Source organism: Chrysemys picta, chromosome 14, assembly GCF_011386835.1.
Source record: "Chrysemys picta bellii isolate R12L10 chromosome 14, ASM1138683v2, whole genome shotgun sequence".
In the NCBI taxonomy this organism is placed as follows: domain Eukaryota; kingdom Metazoa; phylum Chordata; order Testudines; family Emydidae; genus Chrysemys; species Chrysemys picta.
Window position 1 is genome coordinate 5,324,976 of NC_088804.1, and position 26,772 is coordinate 5,351,747.

Below are 26,772 nucleotides of genomic sequence, written 5' to 3' on the forward strand. Positions count from 1 at the left end.
TGCTGGCGGGGTGGTGCTGTGTGCTCCGCTGGAGGTGTGGGGGGCTGTGGAGCGGGGTCCCATGCCGGCGGGGTGGTGCCGTGTGCCCCGTGGGGGGGCTGTGGAGCGGGGTTCCGTGCTGGCGGGGTGGTGCCGTGTGCTCCGCGGGGGGTGTGGGGGGCTGTGGAGCGGGGTCCCGTGCCGGCGGGACGGTGCCGTGTGCCCTGCAAGGGGCATGGGGGGCTGTGGAGCCGGGTCCCGTGGCAATGCCTTGTGCCTGCAGGTGCTGCAGGTGGTCCGGGAGCAGATCACCCGGACCCTGTCCCTCAAACCCACCTCCTTGGAGCTGTTCAAGACCCGAGTGAACGCGCTTAACTACAGCGAGATCCTGAGACTGCGGCAGACGGAGAGGATGCACCAGGAGGAGACGCTGGCCGTGCCTGTGCTGTGAGTGGGAGAGGGGCCGGGGCACAGGGAAAGGGACCCTGGCTCTGTATCAGGAGCTGCAGGGGGAGCCCCCCGTTCTGCCAGTTGGGGCCTTGGAGGTCTGGGGTCCCTGCTCTGAGCATTGGGGGGAGGTTTGGGGGTCTGCTCCAAGTGCTGGGGAGGGTCTGCGGTCCCTGCGCTGAGCACTGTGGGGGCGGGGTCCCTGCGCTGAGCGCTGCAGGGGAGGGGCGGTGCGGGGAGCCCTGCCAGCCCGCCAGGGCTCAGCGCTGCGCTCGGGGTGGACCTGCCCACGTCCCATCTCGCCCGCTCCCCAGGGAACTGCGAGAGAGGCTGAAGCCCGAGCTCCTGGAGCTGATCCGCCAGCAGCGGCTCCTGCGTCTCTGCGAGGGGACCCTCTTCCGCAAGATCAGCAGCCGCCGCAGACAGGGTGAGGTCAGGGGCAGCGCCACGTCCTGGCGCGCTGGGCCCTGACACCCGGGGGCCGGAGGGGGCGCTTGGCACTGTGGGGGGAGTGGTCAGTGTCCCTCAGGTGGTGGGGGAGGGGTCCGCGGTGCCTGCGGGGGGCAGACAGTGGGCACTGAAGTACGTTCGCTAAACTCTGGAGACCAGCGTGGCTGAAGTGGAGGAGCTAAGGGAGACCCCCGGGACGGTCCCACCCCCGGGCTGGCAGCCCCTGGGCTGTTGAGGAGGATGAAAGTCTCAGGGTAGGAGAACTTCAAGCAGGAGTGTGGGAAACGATCGCAGAATTGGGGCCCTCCCTCCAGATGACGTCATGGTGTCCTCTTGCCCTGAGGATACCCTGCAGCAGCGCAGCAGTAAGGGCGGCATGGTGCGGGGAGGTCATCACAGCCTGAAATAGTTCCAAAGGGGGGTCCCAGCAAAAAAAGTTTGAGACTCCTGGATCTAGACAGACTTGCGTGCAGTGCTGGGGAGGAGCCGGTGGTCATGGTACGTGTCAGTACTGATGACCCAGGGAAAGGTAGGAGAGAGGTCCTGGAGATCAAATTTGGGTTGCTAGGTGAGAGACTACAGTCCAGGGTCTCCATAGCAACATTGTCTGAAATGCTTCCAGTTCCACGCGCAGGGACGGTAAGGCAGGCAGAACCGCAGGGTCTCAATGTGTGGATGAGACGACGGGGTAGGGAGGAGGGATTTAGATTTATTAGCAACCAGGGAACCTTTTGAGAAAGGAGGAGCATATACAGAAGGATGGGCTCCACCTAAGCCAGAACAGAACCAGATTGCCAGCATGTAAAACTAAAAAGGTCGTAGAGCAGTTTTTAAACTAAGGGCTGGGGGAAAGCCAATAAGTGTGGAGGAGCACATGGTTCGGACAAAGACATCCCTTGGGGGGGGAGGAGACATCCGTCTGTGGGTGAGCTGAGGGCCCTGACTGCCACTCCCTTCCCATCCCAGATAAGCTGTGGTACTGCCGCCTGTCCCCCAACCACAAGGTGCTGCACTACGGAGATGTGGAGCAGGGGGTGCAGAGCCCCCCCATCGAGAGCCTGCCGGAGAAGAGTACGTGACAGCCAAGAGGGGGATCGTCCCTCAGAGGGGATGTGATCGCGGGGTGCCAAGTAACAAATGGGGGAGCGGCGATCGAGGGCTTCTGTTCTCTCTCTAACACGGAGCAAGGGACGCTTGGTGACTTGGGAAAGTCCAAACCGATGCTCTTCCCACAGGGGGCGGTTAGCCTGGGGAACTTATGGCCACAGGAAGCTGCTGAGGCCAAGAATTTAGCAAGATTCCCAGAGAGAGCGACTATGGAGCGGCCAGAACTGGCATTGTTCATGCCAACCCTCAGCCTAGACGGGATATTAACTGTCCTGCTTTTGGGCTTCAGCTGGTCTCTGTTAGAGAGCGGGGGCAGAGCGTCCCCATCTGCTCCTGGGGTTCGGGCACTGCCCTCTGAAGCAGCTGGCGTTGGCTACCGAGGGAGATGGGACTCTGAGTAGATGGGCCTTGGCTCTGAGCCTGCCTGGTGGGGCCTGGGCTGCTGAATAACCCCATACTGCTGGCATGTACCCGCCCTGCCCAGCACCCAAGGAGGCTGCCTTTCCTCCTGTGCTTGTCTTGCCAAGAGAGCTGGGCTGGGCTCCCTCAGGGCGCGAGTGTGCAGGGGCTTGGGCTATCAGGGACTCCTGACCCCCCTGGGGTGGGGGTGGGGGGAACATGCTGGGCTCTGCTGAGCGCCTCTGCCATGCCTCTGTCCCCCCAGTTCCCGTGGCCGACATCAAGGAGCTGCTGGTTGGCAGGGAGTGCCCGCACATGAAGGAGAAGGGCTCCGGGAAGCACAACAAGGTCAGCAGCTGCTCCCTGCCTGGCCACTCACCCCCCCAGCAAGGAGGAGCTGAGAGCGAACGCTGAGCCGGGTGCTCCCCCGCAGCCCTGCGAGCTCACCAGCTCCTTGCCCCGGGTTTTCCCTGCCTGGAGATTGGAGGTTGCTGACACCACGTGTAGGCCTGGCAACTCTCCAGGGGCTTGTCTACACGGGCGTTACTGGGCAGCCAAATAGCACCCCAGCTTGCTGCATGGCGCCGTCCCGGTGTGGCAGCCCAGCCTGGTGACCTGTCACCGCAGGGTACAGCCCTGTCCGCTGCCTTGCCTGGGTCCCGTGCTCTGCACAGCCCTTCCTGTCCTCGCTGCGGCCGCACCCAGGACCGGCTGCCGAGAGATTGAGATGTGCCTGCCGTTTCCCCACAGGATGTCCTGGACCTGGCCTTCTCCATTAGCTACGACGTGGAGGAGTACTATCTGAACTTCATCGCCCCCACTCGCTACGAGGTGAGCCTCTGCTGGGGGCCCATTGGGCCGGGTTCTAGCTTGGACTCTGCCGTTGGCTTGGTGGGTGACCTTGGCAGAGTCTCTGCCCCTTTGTCTGTTTCCCCATTGGTGAAAGAGGGAGGCGGCTCCCCCTTGGCAAACCCTTCAGGCTCTGGGAGTGGAATGTGCGTGGCAGAGCTGGTGGGGTCCATGCAGACGGACAGCAGAAAGCAAGGTGGGCACGTGGCCCAGAGCTTGTTCCCCGGACACGGTGTTCCAAGCTGTAACTCTCCGGGTGACCCAGCAGTGCCCACGCCGCTCTGGTCAGGCCCACCCACTGCCAGTTGTTGGCCGGGGCTGCGGGCAGTCGTGCCTTTGTACGTCGGTGTGGCTGTGTCTTGGGGAAGGCAGGTTCTGCAGTTCACTGCCCAGGCGTCCTCAGAGGCGCTCAGACCAGCCTGGATGAATGGGAAGTTACCATTTCCCTCAGCCCGGGACAGAGGTGAGGGCCCTTGGGGATGGGCTTGAACAGACATCCCAGGGCGAGGGGTGTTGTAGGATCGATTGGGGGGATGCGCATGGCTTAGATCAGATTGGGATGGCACAGGGCCTGGCCCTGGATCGGGAAGGGATGGAGGAAGAGGGGTGGTGATGGATGCCAGGGGAGTGTGGTGGATGGACGTGGAGCTAGGAGGTGGCGTATGAGATGCCAGATGCCTCTGAACGGGGGGAGGGTGCGCGGTGGACTGGGTGGAGAGACAGGAATGCAGCGAGGGGGGCGCATTGGGGGACAGGCGTGGGAGGGAACAAGGCGTTAGCACTGTCCCTGCCTGGAGAAGACACTACACACAGCTGGCTGAGGTTGAAGCAGTGTGACTTTGCTCCTAGCCAAGGGCCGGGGGGTCAGACTCCACCCAGACACTGGGGGCCGGGGACTGAGCTGTGCTGCACAAAGCCAGCTGCTTCCCCCAGACCTGTCGGAGGAGCGTGGGTGAGGGGCACCCCTGTGGTGTTGGGTGGAGTGGGGTGGGCGGGAGGCAGCGTGGCCCAGCCGGCGGGAGCGACTACCCCAAGGCTGAGGCCAGCTTTCGGTTGCCCCTCAGTTCTGCCTGTGGACGGACGGCCTGAACGTGCTGCTGGGCCGGGAGATGACGAGCGAGCGAACCCAGAGCGAGCTCGACATCCTGCTCTCCATGGAGCTCAAGCTGCGCCTCCTGGACCTGGAGAACATTTCCATCCCCGACGCCCCTCCCCCCCTCCCCAAGCCCCCCAGCAACTTAAACTTCTGCTATGACTTCAGCCCCAGTGAACAGTGAGGGCCTTCCCCCCCGGCCATGGCGCTCTCGCTCCCCCGAGCCAGCCCCAGCTCCCAGCCAAGTCTGGCCCAGAGGCTGTGCTGGAAGGTGGAGGAAGGGAAAACCTGGCTCTCCGCTGTGGCCCCTCCTGCTGGGCAGAGAGCGAGTGGGGGAAGGGCTGGTGGGTGAGGGCCATGATCTCCTGTCCCCCTCGTCCTGGTTCTGCCCCGGGGGAGCCGCCGAGCCCTGGCTCCACTCCCCCCTTCCCCCTAGGGCAGCCTCCCACCCCTGCCACTTGCTGCCCTGACCGAGCAGGGCTCACCCAAGTGCCTCATTGCCCCACACTGCACTGGTGCTGCTGCTGTTACTGTGCCATGGGGGGTGGCGTGGGGCACCCCGCTCCCCACGGCAGGCTGCTCCTGGGGGGTTGACAGAGCCTTTGGCAACCCGCCGGGCCCCTCGGAGCTGGCACCATCCTCCCCCAGGAGTCCTCACCTGCTGTGCTGGTACGATACGGGGCACCTGGGCACACCCCAGGGTGGCACCCGAGATGGTACGATTCTGTGCTGCCCCACGCTCGCCCTGCCGCTCTCTGGGCACGGGACACACGGTGATAAGTGACAGCCTGGGGGGGGGGCTGGTACCTCTCCCTGGCCCGGTACCCGCTGAGGATCTCTCTGCTGCTGGCTCGTTAGCCGAATGCCTGGCAAGGGTGGGCTCAGCCCCGCAGGAGGAAGTTAAACTGTCACACTGCAGGGCAGGGCCCAGCTGTCGCCCTGAGCTTTGACGTGGTGCCAGCAGCCCCCCGTTATTCTTTATGGACAAGAGGGCGTTCTGGGGAGAATCTGCCTTCCAGCAGCTAAGGTGTTAAAGCTGCTGGGGCCAAATGGCTGAGCGACTCTGAGCACAAGGAGAAAGGGAGTCACTTCCAGTCCCCTCTGCCAGCCTCCCTGAGTGGGGCCTGCTGGTGCCTGGCTGGGGGGAGCTGAGGCTGGGCATGGGCGGGCGCCTGCTGCAGGCTCCACTGTCACTCGGGGCTGAAGTCTGCACCCCGGGAATCCCGGCCAGGCTGCCAACTCCCCACCAGGCCTGTGGCTCGAGCCGAGCCATCCCTGGTCACAGCCCAGCACTGACTGCCTCGCCCCTCCTACCGTCTACCCTGCCCCCCTTCGCCAGAATGCTGCACTTACTAACCGGCCAGCCCGTTCCCCTGGCCCCTCACCCTGCTCTGTACCACTCCAGCCTGGTGCTTCTACTGAGAGAGGTACCCCGTGGCACCAGGCCCTTCCCCCCACCTCTATATGGGACTCTAATAATACTAAGGGACTAACCTGCCTGATTGTCTCACACTGGATCTGCACTGTCCCCTGCCCTGGGGCTGGAGAGCGCTGAGAACAGAGCCTTTCCACCCCCCAGCGTTTGGACAATAAACACTTGTACGGAGAAACCCGCGGTCTGTTTTCTTAAGAGGGGAGTTTGGGGTTTCCAGCTCGATTCCTCCGGCCACCCTGGGCTGGACCCTGCTTATCTGCAGAAGCTGCAAGGCAGTGACTGCAGCCCCCGTGGACTGTGCTGTTTCATAGAATCTCAGGGTTGGAAGGGCCCTCAGGAGGTCATCTAGTCCCACCCCCTGCTCAAAGCAGGACCAATCCCCAAATGGCCCCCTCAAGGATTGAACTCACAACTATGAGTTTAGGAGGCCAAAGCTCAAATCACTGAGCTAGCCCTCCCTGGCAGAGCGGGGGCTGGGGCCCCAGGCCCTCCTGCTTTTCACAATAGCACAGGTCAGTGGGGCTGTTTAAATTAGAGGCTTTTATTAGAGCACTGGCCGCCTCGCCGGGTAAAGGCACCACGCGTCACTTTGGAGGAGTCAAGCGGGGCGGGTTCCCAGAGGGTCGTGGTGGGTGGTGAGGAACGCGTGAAACGGAGACCAGTGTGCTCTGGAAGCAGCTGATGCGGCCTTGCCTGCTGGTGCGGTGGGGGCAGGAATAGACTGGCAGCACAGAGCTTTGTCCTGGCACAGGAGAGCGGGTGCTGAGCCATCCCCATCCCCCACCGCTGGAGGGGGAGAGCGGGCACTGAGCCATCCCCCCCACACCGCTGGAGGGGGAGAGCGGGCAGTGAGCCATCCCCATCCCCCCACCGCTGGAGGGGGAGAGCGGGCAGTGAGCCATCCCCATCCCCCCACCGCTGGAGGGGGAGAGCGGGCAGTGAGCCATCCCCATCCCCCCACCGCTGGAGGGGGAGAGCGGGCAGTGAGCCATCCCCATCCCCCCACCGCTGGAGGGGGAGAGCGGGCAGTGAGCCATCCCCATCCCCCCACCGCTGGAGGGGGAGAGCGGGCAGTGAGCCATCCCCATCCCCCCACCGCTGGAGGGGGAGAGCGGGCAGTGAGCCATCCCCATCCCCCCACCGCTGGAGGGGGAGAGCGGGCAGTGAGCCATCCCCATCCCCCCACCGCTGGAGGGGGAGAGCGGGCAGTGAGCCATCCCCATCCCCCCACCGCTGGAGGGGGAGAGCGGGCAGTGAGCCATCCCCCCCACACCGCTGGAGGGGGGAGAGCGGGCAGTGAGCCATCCCTCCCACACCACTGGAGGGGGAGAGCGGGCAGTGAGCCATCCCCCCCCACACCACTGGAGGGGGAGAGCGGGCAGTGAGCCATCCCCCCCACACCGCTGGAGGGGGGAGAGCGGGCAGTGAGCCATCCCTCCCACACCGCTGGAGGGGGGAGAGCAGGCAATGAGTCATTTCCCCCCCACCTCTGGAGGGGGAGAGCGGGCAGTGAGCCATCTCCCATGCCACTCTGCCTCCCAGAGAGCAGGGGGTGGGCTTAGGTAGCGAAGTTCCCCCCCGCTTTGCAGCACTAGGCTTAGTCCTGAGCTGCAATCTGTGCTGGGGAGACGGGGCAGGGGGCTTGGAGTCGTCGCTGGCCTCGGCCTCGAGCGCTGCCGACTGCATGGAACAGCAGCTCTCACTGCCCAATACTGCTGAGGAAGGAAGCACCCAACCCCTTCAAGGGGCTTTATCACCCTCTCCCCCTGGGTGAACGCAGCCCAGGGCAGGTGCCCTGGCTTTTGGCTTTTCCCACTGTCTCAGCCCTGCGTGAGCAGCCGGGGACCCCTGGAACTCACTCTGGAGGTGCCAGGCTCCAAACAGCTCTGCATACCAGCATCTCCCAAAGGCACCTTGGGGGTGTGCCAGGGCGGGAGTTCAGGGCCTAGCCTGGGTCTTTGCACACCCGGCCGGACCTTAGCAGCAGCCCAGCTGCACGTAGTGTTAGACACTAGAACTCTCTGGCCAAGGGGTGTCACCACTCGCCCCCCAGCCCAGGCCAAGACGCCGTGGAGCGCGTGTCCCAGCTGGGAGCGGGACGCGGGGAGCAGCAGCGCACCCATGGGGGAAGGGCCTGAGCTGTAGCATCAGCCATTCTCCGAGCTGCCCCAGACTGGAGGGATCTGAGCCTCCCGCTTGGCCCCGCTCACAGGGTGAAGGAAAGGTCTGCTCCACCCACAAAGCGCGACTGGACACACGTCTGCAGGGGCAGCTGGGCCTGGAAAAGCTCAATGTCGGCCATGCTGATCCCATGGCACATGGAGACATCCAGGCTCTTCAGCTGTCTGCACTCCCTGCTGAGGGCCATCAGTGTCCTGCAAAGGAGACAAGTCAGGGCTCTCTTCCCCCTTCCTCCCGGCCTGCGACAGGCCGGGCGACTCCCCCGTTGAAGGCCAGCAGTAGAGGAAGGCCTTGCGATACTTACTGGCGTGTGAGCTGGCTGCAGCCAGAGATGACTAAGTGCTGGAGTCTCCGTAGAGAGCTAGCGGCCTCCAGGAAGCCTTTATCAGTCAGCTTTCCGCAGTGACTCATGGACAGCTGCTCCAGGCTCTGACAACCCCTGGCCACCGCTACCAGGCTGGCGTCGGTGATCTCCGGTAGCAAGCCGAGGGACAGCCGCCTCAGGGCAGGGAAGCGGATAACCTAGATGGACAGACGGATGAGAGCCCATCGGGCAGAGCTGGCCTGAACCTTTCCAGAGTATTACAGCCGTTGTGCTGGCACTCAGGTGGGCACATCTTCGCTCCCGGCCTGGGCAAGGCTTGCCCAGAAAACTTCAGAGCATAAAGTATTAGGAAGGAGAGAAAAGGCGTCCTCAGCCCGGCTCCCGCCCAGAGCCGTGGCACCGGGAGTTCTGAGGAATGAGGTCTTACCCCCGATCTCGCCCTGGGTCAGTACCGCTGCTGGCACTGCGCCGGAGGGGGTTGCTTTCTGCTGGCAGGGCAGCTTCTAACCCAGCCAGCCTGGCGTCTGCACACTGCCCACCCAGCCGCACGGCAGCTCCCCAGCTGGAGAAGCAGATCAGAGCCTGATTCCTCCGCCTCAGCGCCCTGTGTCACGTGGGCACCTGGTGGGCAGTGCTGAGGGAGCCGTTAGCACCCGGCGCCGTTTCCCCTGGTACGTGCACAGGAACACGCAGCCCAGGAGGATTTCACTGGACAGCCGCTGGGCTGGGCTGACCCCAATCCACGGCCAGGCTCTCCATACCTTGGTGATGCTGCTGTCAGTCAGCTTGCTGCAGGCCATGAGGTCGAGCTCTTGCAGCTGTTTTAGCGCCTGCAGGGAGGCCCGGTGCCGCTTCTGGGACTCGTTCCAGGCGGAGTCGCTGAGGACCTTGGGATCCTGCTCCAGGTTCTGCAGGGGTGGCAGGAAGAATCCCATGTTACCGAAATTCCTGCTGAACTGTGGCCCTGCGTCCTTCTGCCAAGAAAAGGGACATGTTGCTGAGTCCGGGGGGCTCTTGGCCTCCCATCCTCTGAGCTGTGGCAGGGACTGGGCCTGGGGTCCCAGAGAGAAGGAACAGCCCCACAGACGTTCCCGTTCCATGCTGGCCCCCTGCAGGAAACCAAGGTGCCGAGCTGGGACTGCGCTGCCACCACCTCCATGCATCCTCCTGCCTGGGCACAGGCTGGCCCTTGGCAGCACTCAGAGAGCCCCGGCTGCCTCGGCTTTCGCTCCACGGGCACCAGCCAGGCTCCGGAGCGGGCTCTCACCTCTCTGCGATGGTGACGCTCCTCTCTGGGCTCCTCTACGTCCAGGAGGCCCCAGTCCGTCAGCTCCTTGCACCAGGCCAGTCGGAGGACCGTCAGCCGGGGGAGGTGGGAGGAAATCGCTTGGATGCTCACGTTGGTGATGGAGACGCAGGAGGAGAGGTCTAATACCCGCAGACTGGGGCTGAGGGACCTGGCCAGCGAGAGGACAGAGCTGTCCTGGGGAGGAGAAGGGAATGAGTGAGAGGCCAAAGAGCTGCACTGAGCAATGCCAAACAAGGCTCTGTGCAGGAGAGAGCCCCGGTGGGGCAGAGCCTGGCGGCCCAGCTGCAGGTGAAGGGGTATGGGACCGAAAGGCAGGGCCCTGCCCCTTCTGCCAATAGCAGGAATTGGGGCACTTACTCTGAGCAGAGAGCAGAAGGCGAAGCTGAGGGAGGCCAGGCTAGGCCGCAGCTCCGGGGTGGAGCACACTTTCACCAGCTCACTGCCGCTCACGAGGCTACACTCAGACAGGTCCAGCCTCTGCAGGCTCCGGAGCTCAGCAATGCCCAGGAAACCCCCGTCCGTCAGGCGCTGGAGCTTCCCCAGGCCCAGGCTCCGCAGGGCTCGCAGCCCCGCAGACACAGTGAGGGCGGCCCGGTCGGACAGCTCCGAGCACCCGGTGAGGTCCAGCACGGTCAGGTGGGGCTGGTGCGTACAGAGGAGGCCGATGGCCTCGTTGGAGAGGTCCCTGCAGTTCTGCAGCACGAGTTCCCGCAGGCGCAGCCCCTCCACTTGCACCAGGGACCTCATCGCCGGCGAGGTGATGCTGGTGCCGCTCAAGTCCAAGGCCCTGAGGCTGCTGGCCCGCTCCTTCAGGAAGCGCAGGAGGTTGCGGAAGGACAGCAGGGCAGAGGAGTTGTAGTTGCTGGACCCGCGGTAGGGGTCAAACTCAAAGGTGAGGTGGCAGCGAGCCAGCGAGAGTCGGGCCAGGTGTGGCGCACAGCCTGTCAGCCGGTTGAAACTGAGATCCGAGAGGTAGCGCAGGCCGGCCAGGTTCAGGTCCTGGAGGTTGGTCAGCGCTCCTCGGGCTTGGCTGATGGTCTCGGGCTTGGAGAGCAGCGTCCCGGACATGAAGAGGCTGTTGCAGCCAGTCAGATCCAGCGCGGAGAGGCAGGGGCAGGCAAGGAGGAGGTGCACGAAGGCCGTCTCGGGCAGGCTGCTCCCACGCAGACACAAGCTCTGCAGATGTGGCCCCAGGTGACAGGAGACAGCCTGGATCACGTCCCGGGAGACAGTGGAGCTGTCGAGGCTGGTCAGGCTGACGCAGCTCACGCGCCGTCTGGCCAGGCTCTCAATGGCAGCCAGGGAGGCGGAGGTGGCTGGGATGTTGTACAGGATGTTCTCCTGGAACCGACAGGGGAGAGGCGGTTGCCACAAACGGGGGAATGCAGAGCAAAGGCGCTCCCCCATCCAGACCTCTAGCAATGCCCCCGGGAGGGGAGGCAGGACGCCAGGGAGATGCTTGGGGGAAGCATTGGAGGCACAGGCTAGCACAGGCCTTGAGGCTCCAAACCCTGGGTCTGGGGGCAACAATGGAGGTGCCCTAGGCTCCGGAGACACAGCCAGGGAACAGCTGTCTTCCCCTCCGCCCCTTCGTTGGGAGCAGACTGAGCATGTGCAGAATGAGGCGGTGAATGCAGATCCCAGGGAGCGACCATAGGAGTGCAAGCCTGTGCACTGCCCGAGAGCTGGTGGGGGGGGGGGGGAAGAGGGGAACTGCAGAGTGAGCCTGGGGGGGACTGAGTGCTGCAGTGAGCTGAGGGGGTGGGGGGACAGCATTCAGGTATGTGCTTGGCCTGGCTCTGTAACTCTCCTGTGCTGTCTAGGAGTAAAGAGGGGGTGTTAAGAAGTTCCTTGCAAAGCCACTGCCCTTGTTTTAACAGCCACCTGGTGCCCAGGGATTGAACTGCCACCCAGAGAGCCTACAGGTGGGGGAATGTGCCGAGTGGCTGCAGAGGCTTGGGAACAATCAGCACTAGCTTTGGGGCCTGGGGCAGTTGGCGGTGGGAGTCCTTCGTCCCAGGAAGGGGGCCCCATGACAGGTCTTCCCCGAGGATGATGCCCTACAAGTCCTGCCGCTTGAAGCAGGGACTGGACTCGGCCCAGAGCCGGCTGCCTGGGCACATGTGGGATCCAAAGGTGGGGGCCGATTAACACAGGGGACTCAGCAGGACTGGGCCAGTGGGCACGCCGGCCACGTGGATGGGGGCTGCTGGGAGGGGTGGGCTTTACCTGCCGCAGGGAGTCCTGGGCCGCAAAGTACCAGGTGTGATTCACCAGAGAGGCCTCCTTCCTGTCGGCAATGGGCAAGAAGCTGAGGATGTAGGTGATGACCTGGGAAGAGAATGGGAGACGCATGGGGAAGGGCCCCAGAGCAGGACTTGCGCAGCACAGAGGAATTAGGGCATTTGCTGGGGAAGCCGTGATTGGAGAAGAACAGCAGTGCCTGACTTGCTCCCGTTTCTGAGACGCTGCTGTACAGTCTTCTTTAAAATAAGAACACAGCGTAACTGACGCCGTGATGTCTGCCTGTGTCTGCAGGCAGCCTGAAGCAATAGCTCAGAGGTGCGAACTACCTTCTTTGTGCGGATGGTGTGAGCTCTGAAATGCTAATCTAACGTCAGCAGGGTGAACTGTCTCACTCCAGACAATTTCAGCGGAAACTTCCAGCTCACGTTTGTATCGCACAATCCCAAAGTGCCTCTCCCTCCTTCCCAGGAGGCAAAAGCCCCAGCTGTTCCCGACTCTGGTGCCAGCTTCCCCCAGACAACTTCCACAATGTCATGCTATACGGTCAACACAAAACTCTGAGTATGCTGTCAACTTAGAGACAGCGCAAAATCAAATGATCCAATTCAACAACCCAGAGACGCTGCACTGGTTCCATGAGTCATTGTCCTGTTTAATGAATCAATAGACCACCTTCCTGTTTTAATTTCTCTGAAGCTTCGGCCCAATTCCCAGGCTGCTGCATGGGAGGGCGGAAGAATTCAGATCAAGTTTGCCATGCACATGGCCCTGAGGAGAAATGCGGATTACCTCACCCCACCCTGAAGTGTGACCACTTCTGTGGTGGGACACAGCAGCTGGGCATGCACAGAGACGCTCCCCAAGCATTTAGGACAGGAAGTGAGGAATGCTTTATCCTAGTATGCTTGCAGGCACAGTTCCCAACCTCCTTTGCAGCCTGTAATATTTCATGTCCACTTTGGCCAGGTGCTGTCTCAAGGGTGGGCACTAACTGACAGGACTGGAGGAATACTCCGCACATTTGTAGTGGGAGCAAGGTCAGCTGGGATTAGGATTTTGTTTGGCTCCAGCAGAGAAGTTGTAGTTACTGAGTCTGAAACATGCGTGTTGTTTTCATTCCTTGATCAGACCCTCGTGACTCCACACTAAAGGACAGAGAGGCCCAAGAGTGGTCAGAAAAGCCTAAGTAAAAACAGCGTGGCCTGCTTACAGGACGAACAAACCTACGTGGCCTGGGATGGATTTGGAGCTGCCTGTTTTCATGGATCCACTCCAGCTTTTAAACAGCTCCTTGAAGGACCCCTTCACTGTGCCAGACCCGCAAGGGGTCTCACTGTTCCTCTAGGGTAGGCCCGGCCGCCTCAACGCTTCCAAGACTGAAGCTTTGGGTTCCAGCACTCCTGTGTCACACCATGAACTCCGCCCAGCGAGTCCAACTGAGACAGACTCCTGGTCAGAGACCGCTACACTCTTCTGGGACCAGCACACCTCAGCCACTGTTTGCAGTGACACCAGGCAGAGGCGGGTTTGTTAGTCACCCAGAAGACAGCATCGGGAAGTCCTTAGGTTAGTACAGTCAAGCAAAGGTTAAGACATGGTCCATCCTGGCCAAGCCAGTGTTCACCCAGCCATGCTGCCTGGAATCCTTTTCTGGCCCTCTCCCTCTGTCACCTTTGTCAGTCCAAGGTGAGAGCCGCTGAGTCTCTCCAAAAGCCAGCTCTGATCCCCCTCCTGCCAACCCATGCTGAGGTGAGGTCACATGTTCCACCTGCCAGAGATGCCACCTTGGGCCTCCCATTGTCGTTCTGGATCCTCCACTGATATGGGTCAGCTTCAGCCAGTCCTTTAACGCCCCATTCATCCCACCCCAGACAGTTCTGTGACACACACACCTCACGCTCCTGCTCTGCCCTAGGTGTAGAGTTAACCCTTTTGCACCATGGGGTGGCAATCCCTCGCTCAGTAAGTTACTGCCATGCATATCCTTCATACAGATATTACAGACCAGTCCCACTTTGCCACACCTGTGAAGCTTCCTGAGCACTGCAGCAGGCCAGGCCGCTGAGCTAGTTCAATAGCAGCATTGTCAGAAATGCCCTAGGAAGAGGGGGAGGCAAGAGCCCCTCACGTGGCTGTTCCAGCCTGACCGCCGGCAGAGCTCACCAAACTGCCAAACCCAGGAAACTGCCAAGCAAGGCCTTTGGCTGGCTCTAAGGACAGGGGGCGTGCTGGGGGGAAATGTTATGGGGAACAGTCTGTCCCCCCACAGGTAAGGACTCTAGACCTGTAGACTTTTGTTGTTGTAAAATCCCTTTTTCTCTTATGCTCTGCTTGGATCTGGAGGTCACACGAACACTGCTTTGGTCTGAGAGAAGGCTGTCTGGTCACTAGCTCCCCAAGGGAAGACCCACAAGTGCCGAACCCCATCACACCGGCAGGGTGAGCATGGTCAGTCCACAGGGGCCTGCCGCCCAGGGCCTGGTCTACGAGTGACAGTATCATCACCAAGTCCCACAGGGGATCAAAGGCATTGAGGGAAGCTGACGGAGGGCAGGTAATAAAGGCAGATAAGCAGTCTGGAGAATTCTAGTGAAGCTGTTCTGCCTAACAAGTCTATTGCTTGTTACTGTTAGGTACTTTGGACTCTGGATCATAGCAGAGCTGTACGTTAGCTCCTCTTATCAGCAAAGGGTGTTTCCACAGCAGCACTAGACGCACTGTACAGAAGACGGCTGAATACTTTATGTGCTTTTCAAACTTACACCAACCTATTGATGCAAAGGTTTCTAACATAGAGCCACGTCCTGCAGCCGGCGGAGCACTCTCAGCTCCCACTGAAGTCAAAGTTATCCCAGTGAAATCAAAAGGAAACTGAGGGTGCTCAACACCCAATAGAAGGCATGCAGCACCTTGCAGGATTGGCTCTTTACTGTGACAAGGAACATTTGCTCTCCCTTGGATGATTGAAATATACCTAGTGTTACACACAAAAGTGCTTCCATTGACTGTTGGGTGGCTAAGGAACCAGACAGACAGACCTGGCATTCTCAGGGCTAAGCACCAGGATCAATCACCCGATGCCAGGGCAGGTGAAAGTGCTGGCACAAAGCTGAGCACCCCAGTGGGGAGAGGGGTGCTGTCAGGAGCAGAGTGCCAGCTCCGTTTCACAGCTCCCTTCATTGGTAGAACTCCTACAGTCCCCCCTCATGTCCAGAACCAACAAACATAAGAATGGCCATGCTGGGTCAGACCAACGGTAAGTTTGGACCACAGAGGAGAGTGTCTCAGGACTTCTCCTTAGTTCAAAGATCTGCACCTCTCGAGTGCTTTACCAGCAGCGGTACCGTGGCTAAAGATTCCTTGGCTCAGCCTGTGTTCCCTGCTTTCCCGTCACATTGTCCCCGAAGGGGTTAAACTAGAAGCCAGAGTACCCACAGCTAAGGTGGGGCTCGGGGGCTGCGTGCGTATAGAGTTTTATGTTTCTTAATATAAACGAGGCTCTTTACAAGAGAAAAAGCCAAGGAGAGAGGTGCTGGCTCATTCGGAGTTTTGGTAATGGGAATCCTGGGGGGCTCAGGAGGTCTCAGGGATGAGGGGGGGGCAGCATCCCACATCCCAACAAGGGCCTCAGCCAGGAGGTCTGAGCCCAGGAGGGTAAGCTGTCTGAGCTAGAAGCAGAGCCAGCCGGCTGGGAAGCATGTGGGACCCTGCTCGCAAGAGACCTAGTGATCATAGAGAAGGGCCCTGTGCCAGGTTATAACATTGTCTTCTCCAAGTGAACAACTTACTGGGGATTACAGCAGTTGGCTGTGAACATCAGCATCCCTTCAAGCACTGCACCTGGAGTGTTTTTATTGCAGGCTGTGGCCACAGAGGCATACACATCCATCCTATAACATGTGGTAAAGGTGTGATGAGCCCTAAAGAACCACTGCCCTCTCTGAAGCCATGAGGGAGCAGCATCTCTGGTGGAGTGAGTCCCTGTCCCTGGAGAGCAGGGCCGACACTGGTCACACAGACACCAGCAATAACATTCTAGTAGCCCCTTTAGATGACGCAGGCTGGGCCCTGCTACCAACCTAGAGCCCAAGGAAACACAGGAGTGTTGTCCTCATCTGAATCCCAGTTCTAGTCATATGAACTCTTGTGACCCTCCAGACACTGACAGGTCTTGGAAGTGCCACAGGGGTCCCCCATCCAGCCCGCTGCCGTCCAGCCTGAGCTATCAGAAGGTGTTACCTCCACTGGGAGCCTTCGCGTCTCCATGCCGGTCCAGGAGACAGCAGCTGCATCTGCCCCTTCTTGGGACCCCCAGCACGGATTGCTCCTGCTCAGGCCCAGCTGCTCCCCTCGGTTCGTCCAGGCGAGTGCCTCAGTCTCTGGAGTCCAGACAGAGAGTGATCAACACCTGGCCCTCCAATGCCCCCATCCTGTCTATCCGTCTGTCTGTCCTACCGCCCCCACCCCTGTCTGCCTGTCTGTCCTACCGCCCGCACCCCTGTCTGCCTGTCTGTCCTACCGCCCGCACCCCTGTCTGCCTGTCCTACCGCCCCCACCCCATCTGTCTGCCTGTCCTACCGCCCCCACCCCATCTGTCTGCCTGTCCTACCGCCCCCACCCCTGTCTGTCTGTCCTAGTGCCCCCACCCCTGTCTGTCTGTCCTAGTGCCCCCACCCCTGTCTGCCTGTCCTACCGCCCGCACCCCATCTGTCTGTCTGTCCTACCGCCCCCACCCCTGTCTGTCTGTCCTAGTGCCCCCACCCCTGTCTGTCTGTCCTACCGCCCCCACCCCTGTCTGCCTGTCCTACCGCCCGCACCCCTGTCTGTCTGTCCTAGTGCCCCCACCCCTGTCTGCCTGTCCTACCGCCCCCACCCCTGTCTGTCTGTCCTAGTGCCCCCACCCCTGTCTGTCTGTCCTACCGCCCCCACCCCTGTCTGCCTGTCCTACCGCCCGCACCCCTGTCTGTCTGTCCTACCGCCCGCACCCCTGTCTGCCTGTCCTGCCGCCCCCACCTCTGTCTGTCTGTCCTGCCGCCCCCACCTCTGTCTGTCTGCCTGTCCTACTGCCCCCACCCCTGTCTCCCTGTCTGTCCTAGTGCCCCCACCCCTGTCTGCCTGTCCTACCGCCCCCACCCCTGTCTGTCTGTCCTGCCGCCCCCACCTCTGTCTGTCTGCCTGTCCTACTGCCCCCACCCCTGTCTGCCTGTCCTACCGCCCCCACCTCTGTCTGTCTGCCTGTCCTACTGCCCCCACCCCTGTCTGCCTGTCCTACCGCCCCCACCTCTGTCTGTCTGCCTGTCCTACTGCCCCCACCCCATCTGTCTGCCTGTCCTACCGCCCGCACCCCGTCTGCCTGTCCGTCACTCACGCCTCTCCCCTGGCCCTACCACCCCATCCCTGTGTCCGTCAGTCCCACTCACTGCCGGTCTCTGCGCCCGCACTTCCGGGTTCACCATGGCAATGCCGCAAAGGCTGCTGGGAATTGTAGTCCGGTGCGGGGTCAGCACCCCGCCCCTTTCCCAGAGCGCTCTCGTCCCTTCCGTTTCCGGTGACGCGGACCCGGCGCCGGAAGCTGCGCTAGTGCTGAGTTGGTGTCGCTGCTGCCGGGGAGCTGGAGCCGCAATGGCGGTGAGGGGCTGCGGGGCGCCTGGGGACTCCCGCAAAGCGCCGGGGGCGGCCTGAGCCCCCCCGTCCGCCCCCCCCCCGGGCTCGGCCAGTGCCCCCCCCCGCCCAGCCTCCCCCCATGGCCTGGCCTGAGCCCCCCCGTCCGCCCCCCCCCCCCCCGGGCTCGGCCAGTGCCCCCCCCGTCCGCCCCCCGCCCCCGGGCTCGGCCAGTGCCCCCCCCGTCCGCCCCCCCCCCCGGGCTCGGCCAGTGCCCCCCCCCCCCGTCCGGCCTCCCCCCATGGCCTGGCCTGAGCCCCCCCGTCCGGTCCCCTCCCTCGGGCTCGGCCAGTGCCCCCCCCCCCGCCCAGCCTCCCCCCATGGCCTGGCCTGAGCCCCCCCGTCCGGCCCCCTCCCCCCGGGCTCGGCCAGTGCCCCCCCCCCGTCCGGCCCCCTCCCCCCGGGCTCGGCCAGTGCCCCCCACCCGTCCGGCCCCCTCCCCCCGGGCTCGGCCAGTGCCCCCCGCCCAGCCTCCTCCCATGGCCTGGCCTGAGCCCCCCCGTCCGGCCCCCTCCCCCCGGGCTCAGCCAGTGCCCCCCCCCTCCGGCCCCCTCCCCCCACATATGCCTGGCCTGAGCTCCTCTGTCCACCTCGTCCTGACCTGGCCTGAGCCCCCCCGTCCGGCCATGGCCTGGTCTGAGTCCGCCCGCCCGTCCTGGGCTTGGCCTGTGCCTCCCACCCGCCCCCTTGCCCTCCTCTGGCCTGGTCTGTGCCCCCAGTCCGCCCCTAGCCTCCCCCTCCCGGGCCTGGCCTAGGCCCTCAGCCTCTACACTTCTGAGAGCAAAACAGGAGGGTGTTTCCCTGCGCGAGACCCTATCTCTGCTCCCCCACGAGGGCTGCACAGCGGGGTGTGGGAGTGGGGAGGGGGTGATTGTAAAACCACAGAAAATGGTGAGGGGATCTTGGGGGTGGATGTAGAACGTGATGCTCGTTTATTTAATTGACATGACTTCGATTGACTGTCTCTTTAGAGCTGTGTATGGATCCCTCAAGGGTAGGGTTATAATAGACAACATGCAGATAGAGACCTTCAGGAAAGAAAGGGGAGTGTCAGAGATGTCGCCTTGCCCTGTCCAGCCTGTAGACATCAATGACTGACCAACTCTCTTGAAACAGTTCTCCAAACCAGGGCTCCGACTGAACAACAGAGGTAGAAACTGGGGATGATATGCTCACCCACATAAGCTGGCCTCCAGAGAAACTGACAACAGTTAGAAGCATATGGCAATGCTTGGACTTTGCAAGTCAACTTAGGATAAACAAAAAATGTTCATCTACAAAATGCCCAAAGACCAGCCAACTAAACTATGCTTTATAAATGCTGGGGTAGAACCCACACGGAGCTCTACCTAGATGGGCCTCGGAAGTGCAGACTGCTGACAACCACAGGAGCAGAAGAAGCCTGTAGGGCTTAAGTGGCATTAACAAAAGCCACAGGCTAAATATCGACCACCAGAAAACTACTATGAAAATGACCTGACAGCATAATTCAACCCGTCCTGTAATATGGAAGCAAAGCCAGGGGCCTGACCTTAACGGCCACCTACAACAGCTGGGGCAAGAAACCTACAGTCCCGCAAGCAAATTATACATGTGTACAAGAATTCGCCCAACGACGGCTGGACAGAACTGAGATTTTTTTTTCTCTTTAGACCATATTGAAAAGAGCACTCGGTTTCTGGTGTCTCCACACTCAAAGCAGCTAAATGTCTACGCTATATAATTACTCCAGGCTTCAACAGCGCTGCCTTTGGGGTCAGTGACAGTGGGTTGTGGAGGGGGTGTAGGCAGGAGGAGCTTTGGAGAAGGGATGGAGATGTGAGCAGAGGGGGGCAAGGATGTATGTGTTAAAGGCTGCGCTCTTTTTCTAGCCAAAGGGGAAGGTGGGAACCAAAGGCAAAAAGCAGATTTTTGAAGAGAACAAGGAGACTCTGAAATTCTACCTGCGGATCATCCTTGGTGCTAATGTGAGTGTCTCTCCCCATCAGTCTTCCAGGGCTATGAATTCCAGTCTACGGCTATTGGCTGCAAAGGCAAATCCAAGCATATTGGTCAGGAAACTGCTTCCTTCCCAGATGCCTATTTTGTCCCATCCTTTTGTGGGGCCTTAGGGGTCGAAGGGTTGGGGGAATTGAAGAAGGGATTCCTTCTCTGGCTGGCAGCTCCATTTCAGTCAGGGCGAACATGAAAAGGGCCGTATGGCCTCACGTAACTTCTGCACTTGGGGGCTGTCGGGGGAGCAGTGACACACCTTGCTGAGTCCCCAGAGACCTGGGGAAAGAGCTGACACCTCTGTCTCTCAGTGGAGGTGGAATGGTTTTAACTTCCAGGAATGGGTTAGCAGGGAGGGAGCTGACCCAAACCTGGCCTGTAGTGAGGGATTGCAGGTTGGGAAGTGCACCTTCTCCCACCCAGCACTCTGAAAGCTCGGGGGTGGGGAAGACTTTCTTTGGGTTTTTATTTTGTGGGGAGGAGGAGAAATGTACAGCCCCACATGACAGAAACAATCCCCCAAACTCCATATATGTATTGGCCTATTGCGTACTGTAAAGGCAGGTGTGGCTAGGAGGTATGAAGGAGCTAAGAACTAGCACTAAGAAAGCAAGGAGCTCTCCTTCGCCTTAAAGATTTCACCCCTAGTCAGACTAAGATTTCTGCTCTGCTGGAGCAAGCTCATAGGCTTGTGGCTTGCCTGGCTCTGAAAACTGTCTGGATCCAGGGAGCTCTCTGGAGCGTTCCTTTTCCAGCGTCGTAGGGCAATAGATCTTGGAGAAGAAGGCAAGGTGCAAGCGGGGGTGACCGTCTGAGACTCAGGCCATTTTTCATGATAGCATATTGGGAGAAGGCCCAAAGCTGTCCCGTCCCTGAGGTGTTCCTTCCCCTCACACTCGCTCATTCTGGCTGCTTGGCTTTATTTCCCATGTCTTCAGGCCATTTATGCAGTTGTGAACCTGGTGATCTTCTACACAACAGCCTCCTTCTGGACCTGGGTAAGTCCCTGATCTCTGACCCTTCCCTGTTCAGGGTGGAGAAAGCGAGGGGGTAACACCTGCTGGGGTATTTGTTCCAGTCTCTCGCCCTTCCTTCTGCTTCTCCCTGGGGCTGTGAGGAATCTTTACTGGCTGTTCAAACAGCGCCCCTCAGATCTCCTGTTGGGGTTAGTGTGGAGTTTGGCATTCACTCACACTGTCTTGGGCCTGCTGCCCCCTCATTGTTTCCAGGTTGCTCTGATAGGCAGTGCATAAGCCATGTTTCCCTGGAGACACAGACCCCATGAGGGGCTTTTACCCAGCTGAGACGAGAACATCTTCCCTGACCAGAAATGTCAGTACAAATAATTGCTGTGGGGCTCTGCTCCGCTCCTGCTGCTTTACCCTATGGGCTGGTCGCTTTCATGGCTGATCTTTCTTTGCTTGTTGCAGGTTGCGTTTGTGTTTAGCATGGTGATCTACGGTGCCAGTTACCGCTCCATGAGCTCCATGGCAAAGGCGTCTTTCACGGACGATGGCAACCTTGCTGACGGGGGAATTGACCTGAATATGGAGCAGGGGATGGCAGAGTGAGTGTCCACACCCACACGAGTCCAGGTGAGCAGGACCTGCTGCCTGAGCGCGTACACAGACCCATTTACCCCTGAGAGCGTGGGAAGAAGCATAGCAGAGCCTGAGCTCGGAGACCATCCCACAGAGTTCACTTGCTCTCCCCAGTGGGAAACTTTCTAATCATTCTTGTCATTTCCCAAGAATCCGTCGAACTGTCCTCGTTGCTTGAACGTCTAGCTCCGCCTCCAGGAAGTGAGTAACGGGACACCCCAGGAAGTGTGCTAGGCTGAGATAGTGACTTGCTTAGGGCCTTCACTGGGCTGGATGGGTGACCGTACCCAGCTGCTCCGCCAACTCCTCCTTTGCCCTTTGGCTTCTCTCCTGGGGTGTTACATTCTCTAGCAGAGGACAGCTCTTCCCCTGCCCTTTGACTGAGGGGGATGTTTAGGGCTCTCCAAAGTTCTTTTCCTTGGATTGGCTGCCTGAAGCACCTACACAAGAGTTGTTTCCTTAGAACAAAGTAAGACCTATTAAAAAGAGACACAATGGAATTAAAAGAAAAGCAAGCTTGCTTAACAGACCTTGAATTATATGTCTGAGCTAAGCTAACTCAGGCACCCTCAGCTTGCTTACAGGAAAGACCAGACGATTGTGTGTAGTCAAGAGCAAGTCCTTGCTCTCTGGCCTCTCCTCGGAGATCCAGCCCACGCTTTCCAGAGAGAGTCAGTCCCCTCCACCTATTTGTCAAATCTTTGTTAAAGGTCCTCCCCATCCGAGGTGAAGCATTCTGGTTGTGTCTGTCCCTTCCCCCACCCTGCATCTGTCTGCTCTGTTTCGATTGTCAGCTCTCTGGGGCAGGGACTGAGTGTGTCTGTGTGTGTTCAGTGCCCAGCCCTGTTCTCGGGCCCGGGGCGCTCCCAGGAGGAAGAGAGCCAGGCAGTAGGAGGCGCTGGTGGGGCAGGCAGTCTGCTCCAGGGGTGAGCTGGGTAAGTATCCGAGTGAGGGGAGTACACACAAAGTCTCACTTCTAGGGATGGAAATATCATTTAAAAAGTTAACCAGTAAAACAATTAAAATTATATCGTTGAACCGGTTAACCGAGGTGGCTCTAGCGGGGCCGGGGGCTGAGTGTTAATGGTTACGGTTGGTTAACGGTAAGCCTAATGTTAACCGTTTAACCTTTTACATCCCTGACTCCTTCCTACGGTGCCCTGTACGGTACGGTGATGTCGCCATAGTGGTCTGTCGCGGCGTGTCAGCTGGTGCCAGCTGGTGCCAGGACAATCAGGGGGGTTAACGTGCAGGCTTGGGCAGATGGCGCCGCGTTGCTGTATGTTCAGGAGGCCCCCTTCTGACAGACAGGCAAGAAATGGCACCTTTTTAAACCTGGAACTAAAATTCTGTGGAAAACGTTGAGGGGAAAAACTGAATTCCACTGGGAGGCCCAGGGTGGCATCCCCTCCCTGAAGGCATGTCTGCAGCATTGAATGTTAAGGCTCTGCTGATGGGTGGGAACCAGGGGCTTAGAACTGCAGAACCATCCCAACCTGACTGCACTGTTGCCATCCCAACTCTGCGACTCCTCCTGTTGCCCTCTGTGTCTGTTGCACATGTTGGCAAAGTTGACATTGCAGCTAAACCAAAAACTTTCTCAAACTTTCTGGGCAAGGGAGGACTCAGGCAAGGAGAGGTGGGGGAAGAGGAGGAAGTTGGCTACCACCAGAAAAAGAAACTGCTCGTGTGTTGGTGCAAGGGCCGCTTGCACTATAGCTTCTGGCGCAACTGGCCTGGGTATCGCCACCTCACCCACTTGGTTTCTCCCTTGTCTCCTTACTGCTTAGTGTCTCTCTCGCTCTCATTGGCCACTTACCTCTGGAAAGCTTGCTGGGGCCTTTGTGTGACGCACATGGTACAGGGCAGAGCGGTAGTGAAACAACGGAACCACCTGATCTTTTCTGAAATCCTCCTAGTACGATGGGAAACTGTTTGGCTGGATAATGATAGTGCTCCAGATGTGACACGTGGCCTGGTGCTTCACAATACAAGCTGTGTGATTGGCAGGGATGGGACTTTTATTGGCTTGTTCTAAAAAGTGAAGGTAAAGGATTGTATATGTCCCTTGAATCCACAGCTCATGTAAGTTCTATCTCTCCTGTTACAACTGTCCTGAGTTACTTTTGCCTGGCAGTAGAGAGAGTTTTTACTTGCCTGATATACTACAATTCACTGCCTAGAATAATTTTTGTCCAAGATGAATAATAGTGCATGCAAAAACCCACTATTAATGCAGCATAGATGTGCTAAGAGACACCGAAGTCACCAAATGCAGTTATGGTTTACTGCTCCACTCTGCCCCCTTGTGTTTGTGCATTGGAATAGTCTCCAGTGATGTGATCTCTGGGTTTTCCCGTATTTTACTGCGCACTTTTTTCCAGCAGAGTCAGAATAGGTGTGCAGTGTGTTAGGACTAATGTGCTGTACTCTCAGCTGTCCAGTTCATGTCAGTTTGCCATTTGAAACACTCCAAGAAGCATTGTTACACTTCCCTTTCACCCGACAGTCCTGTCACGTTTTACTTTGCCACAGGAACAAATGCTGACTTGAAACTGCTTTCTGTACAGTACTGATTGGAATGTATTTCCAGCGTCCCGTCTAACCCCAAAGAGGATTTTGTACGTTCCTCGAGGATGTGGTATAGGCAGTTGTTACTTGGGAGATCTAGGTTCAGTCCCCGTGGACTGTGGTGAGGAGAAATTCATTCCTGTTTGCGAGGTGCTCACGTGCTGTGTGGTCAGGTCCAGATCACTACCCAGAGAAGCTGTTTCCAAATGCTGGGTAGCTTGGTGCGGCACATACAGTGAGATATGCTCATTTCCGCTGATGCAGTGTCTGTATGCCAGCCTACTGATTTCTTACTCTAGTACGTGTTGTTTCACGTGAGTGCCGGGGGTCATGTTTCTGTGCACATTACAACGGTCCGGGTGTGTCTGAGCTGTGTAGAAGACAAACGTATCATGCTGTTGTGAGAGCTGCAATTCAGCCCACCCCTGCCAATGGCTCTCGCTGTTTGTGTGTTACCTCAATGGTTTTGTGTGTGGGAAATCAAAGGGGTGGTGGTGGTGGGGGGGGGGAACCTGGCCTGGGGTCAGATGAGTAATGGGCAGTTGACCCTCCGGCTGTTTGTGCCCCTTGGGGTATGTTTATCCATGGGATGCTGTGTTGTGTTAGCTCAGCAGCTGTGTGTATGTGGAGGGGCTAGCTGCTATGGCATGGGACTGCCCCGTAAAGTTTAACACCTCTCCTAGTGCTGCCAGTCAGGGTCCTGTGAGCGAGCAGGCTTCATGCAGAACACAGGCCAAAATTCATACGTAGCTGCCTGTAATGGCGTTGATCATTTTTTCTCCCATTCAGACAGGCCTGCCCTGCCCCTCCGCTGGGGAGCCTAAAGCCCTATTTGAGTCTTCTGAAGACACTATTTCTCCGAGGCCCTAACTCACATGGCAGAATGGGGAATTGAACACATGGTTTCCCAAAGCCATGGGACTGTTCCTGCCCAAAGGAGAACTGGGAAGGGCTAGAGGGGAGCCCAGTAGCTTTGTAGTGGCAGCAGAATTGTAGTGTTGACGACAGGGTTTGGACTGCAGATGTTCAGTACAGAAAACGGGCCCTGGCTCAGTGCAATTAACCTGTTGCTTTTCCCGTCCCTCTCAGGCACCTCAAGGATGTGATCCTACTGACAGCCATTGTCCAAGTGCTCAGCTGCGTCTCCCTCTATGTCTGGTACTTCTGGCTCTTGGTAAGTCTTTGGGGCCCTTCTCCCTACCCCCAGATTCAAACCTTGCCTTGCTCTCCCTTCCAGCTCTGCTCCAGTTCATAGACTCCACGGCCAGAAGGACCGAGGCTGCCCACCTGTATAGCACAGGCCAGAGACCTGCCCCAGCAGAATTCCCAGAGCAGATTTTAGAAAACCCGCCAGTCTTGGTTTAAAAATGGCCAGGGATGGAGAAGCCACCACGGCCCTTGGTAAATTGTCCCAGTGGTTAATTACTCTCGCTGTTTACACCTTATTTCCATTTCATTTCTCACCCTCCCTTCCCAGCCTAGAGCTGGTTTTTGGTAAACCATGCAGCCCTCCCCCAGTCTTCTCCAGAAGAGAGTGCCGTTATGCACGGGAATGCTGAGGCCTGCCGGGGTTTGGGTGCCACCTCTCTGAAAGCCCTTGGACAGTGAGAGGCCCAGCGGGCAATGATCGATGGGGGAGGGGCATTTGGGGCAGAGTCCAGGATGTCTTGGGATGCGCATTGATACTTTACATGTGCATGGTGAGGGGTGAGCTGTGAGTACTTACCTGCCTTGCCTTGCCCATGTCGGTGCAGGGGCAACCCTGACTGAACTGGGGAGCTGCTGAGTGCTCAGCACCCCTGAAAATCAATTTTTATTTTTATTTTTTTCCCCTTCTAACTTATCAGACTTTAACACCTGGCACAGGTAGACGTACATCAAAACAGAACTTCCTGCATAGACTGATTAAAAACCGCAACCTGATTATTACCTAGCTTTGTCACCAGTGGGTCTGTGTGGCAGAAGCCACCCGTTATAAATGGCTGGCTGACTAAAACATAACTCAGAATATTTTCCTTTGTCGGCGGAGCGGCCTCGTGTCTGACCCCTGTACTGGGCGTCTTGTCAGGAGGAATAGACTGAATTGAATAAGCATTGAAATGGTGTAGCCCATATTCTCCTGTTCCGAGGAGCAGTCCTCCTGGAATGGGGGCGAGCCCGTTGGTGGGAAGTGGGGCCTGGTCTGTGGAGATCTTAGGAACTGAAGCCAAGATTTTCATGACTAGGCTCCGATCATGAGGCCTCAAGTCTATATTTAGGCCCCTAAAGAAGCGGGTGATTCTCAAAAGTGCGGAGCCCCTGCAGCTCCCATTGACTGCGGCACGTATCTAGGGGCACCTTTCACCCGCACTGACGTCATTACAGACTAGACCCAGGTCTGGATGTAGAATCAGCTTCTCCAGAGCTCTGCGGTCCCTGGTAGCCGAGTGGCGTCCTACAGTAACTGACTCTGCTGCCTGTTGTGCTTTGTAGGCGCCAGGACGGGCTCTCTATCTCCTGTGGGTGAACATCCTGGGGCCCTGGCTCACGGCCGACTCTTCAGCTGCCACCCAGGAGCCAAATGAGAAGAAGCAACGCCGTCAGGAGCGCCGCCAGATGAAGCGTTTCTAGCTACACACGTGGGGGTGGATTCGATCTAATTCACCATCTCCACCTGGTTACTTCATCAGGGATGCGATTTAAACCAATCAGAAACCATCACAGTGTCTGTCACCCTCTCATCAATCCATTCCACTCTAAAGGCTGCCAGAGACTTCCCTTGACTGCTTCTGATGGTCATGTCAGGGGCTGCTCCACCACTTGGGGCCTTACTTGACAAGGGGGAGGGAGGTTACGATGGGATATGTGTAAATAGCTTTTTCAAGCAACGGTGTAATGAGTTTGGGGATTGGGAATTGCCTTGTTGGAGGAAATATATTAAAGAGGAGAATCTAAGCGATGGGACTGGTGGCCGATGTTTGCTTCAGGGACAAACTTTGCAACAACAACAAAATTACCAGCAGGCGGAGATGAGAGCTGGAAAATGTCATGCCGCCAAGGGAAAGTTTGACAAAGTTCTAAGCAATGGAGAAAGGATGTTCAGAGTGGAGCTGGCTACTCTCACTGAACTATCCCTGACAGGCTGGG

General features: G+C 58.8%; 3 protein-coding genes across 14 annotated transcripts in view; 2 read left to right on the plus strand and 1 right to left on the minus strand.

Annotated features, from left to right (window-relative positions):
• The window catches only part of ELMO3 (engulfment and cell motility 3), a 20,023-nt gene extending 14,089 nt beyond the window's left edge, over positions 1-5,934 (plus strand). For all 4 annotated transcript variants that reach the window (XM_065567549.1, XM_065567550.1, XM_005310100.5 and 1 more), the window contains 6 exons: positions 263-426; positions 741-853; positions 1,843-1,947; positions 2,648-2,730; positions 3,133-3,213; positions 4,296-5,934. In XM_065567549.1, coding sequence (XP_065423621.1) covers positions 263-426; positions 741-853; positions 1,843-1,947; positions 2,648-2,730; positions 3,133-3,213; positions 4,296-4,508 — 759 coding nt within the window. In that variant the 3' untranslated portion in view covers positions 4,509-5,934. The remainder of the gene's footprint in view (positions 1-262; positions 427-740; positions 854-1,842; positions 1,948-2,647; positions 2,731-3,132; positions 3,214-4,295) is intronic.
• LOC101934297 (Leucine-rich repeat-containing protein 29) lies at positions 5,414-17,349 on the minus strand. 6 transcript variants are annotated; one of them, XM_065567553.1, is made up of 7 exons: positions 17,242-17,349; positions 16,061-16,200; positions 11,804-11,905; positions 9,533-10,915; positions 9,027-9,239; positions 8,245-8,462; positions 5,414-6,501 (listed from the first exon to the last, which is right to left on the minus strand). In XM_065567553.1, the coding sequence occupies exons 2-7, from the start codon at positions 16,085-16,087 to the stop codon at positions 6,291-6,293; spliced, it is 2,154 nt and encodes a 717-aa protein (XP_065423625.1). In that variant the 5' UTR covers positions 16,088-16,200; positions 17,242-17,349; the 3' UTR covers positions 5,414-6,290. The 6 variants fall into 6 exon arrangements, with proteins under 6 accessions (XP_065423625.1, XP_065423624.1, XP_065423626.1 ...); XM_065567552.1 differs by having other exon boundaries at positions 17,190-17,247; XM_065567554.1 differs by having other exon boundaries at positions 17,209-17,246.
• Positions 17,303-26,584, plus strand: TMEM208 (transmembrane protein 208). 4 transcript variants are annotated; one of them, XM_065567560.1, is made up of 8 exons: positions 17,370-17,449; positions 18,454-19,237; positions 19,354-19,449; positions 20,413-20,472; positions 20,704-20,806; positions 20,905-21,041; positions 24,736-24,820; positions 26,119-26,584. In XM_065567560.1, the coding sequence occupies exons 5-8, from the start codon at positions 20,756-20,758 to the stop codon at positions 26,254-26,256; spliced, it is 411 nt and encodes a 136-aa protein (XP_065423632.1). In that variant the 5' UTR covers positions 17,370-17,449; positions 18,454-19,237; positions 19,354-19,449; positions 20,413-20,472; positions 20,704-20,755; the 3' UTR covers positions 26,257-26,584. The 4 variants fall into 4 exon arrangements, with proteins under 4 accessions (XP_065423631.1, XP_005310154.1, XP_065423632.1 ...); XM_065567559.1 differs by lacking the exon at positions 18,454-19,237 and having other exon boundaries at positions 17,303-17,449; XM_042860263.2 differs by lacking the exon at positions 20,704-20,806 and having other exon boundaries at positions 17,376-17,449.
• Positions 26,585-26,772: the final 188 nt, after the last annotated feature.

What these genes read in the sequence shown, in the direction of transcription:
- LOC101934297 (XM_065567553.1), bottom strand. Translation starts at nt 16,087, where the DNA reads ATGGAGACGCGAAGGCTCCCAGTGGAG. An exon ending in CGCGAAGGCTCCCAGTGGAG is followed by an intron (nt 11,906 to 16,060) that starts GTAACACCTTCT and finishes TTCTCTTCCCAG; the next exon opens with GTCATCACCTACATCCTCAG. An exon ending in CTGACAGCAGCATCACCAAG is followed by an intron (nt 8,463 to 9,026) that starts GTATGGAGAGCC and finishes CTGTCCATCTAG; the next exon opens with GTTATCCGCTTCCCTGCCCT.
- TMEM208 (XM_005310097.4), top strand. An exon ending in GGATCATCCTTGGTGCTAAT is followed by an intron (nt 19,450 to 20,412) that starts GTGAGTGTCTCT and finishes CCATGTCTTCAG; the next exon opens with GCCATTTATGCAGTTGTGAA. An exon ending in TCTGGTACTTCTGGCTCTTG is followed by an intron (nt 24,821 to 26,118) that starts GTAAGTCTTTGG and finishes TGTGCTTTGTAG; the next exon opens with GCGCCAGGACGGGCTCTCTA.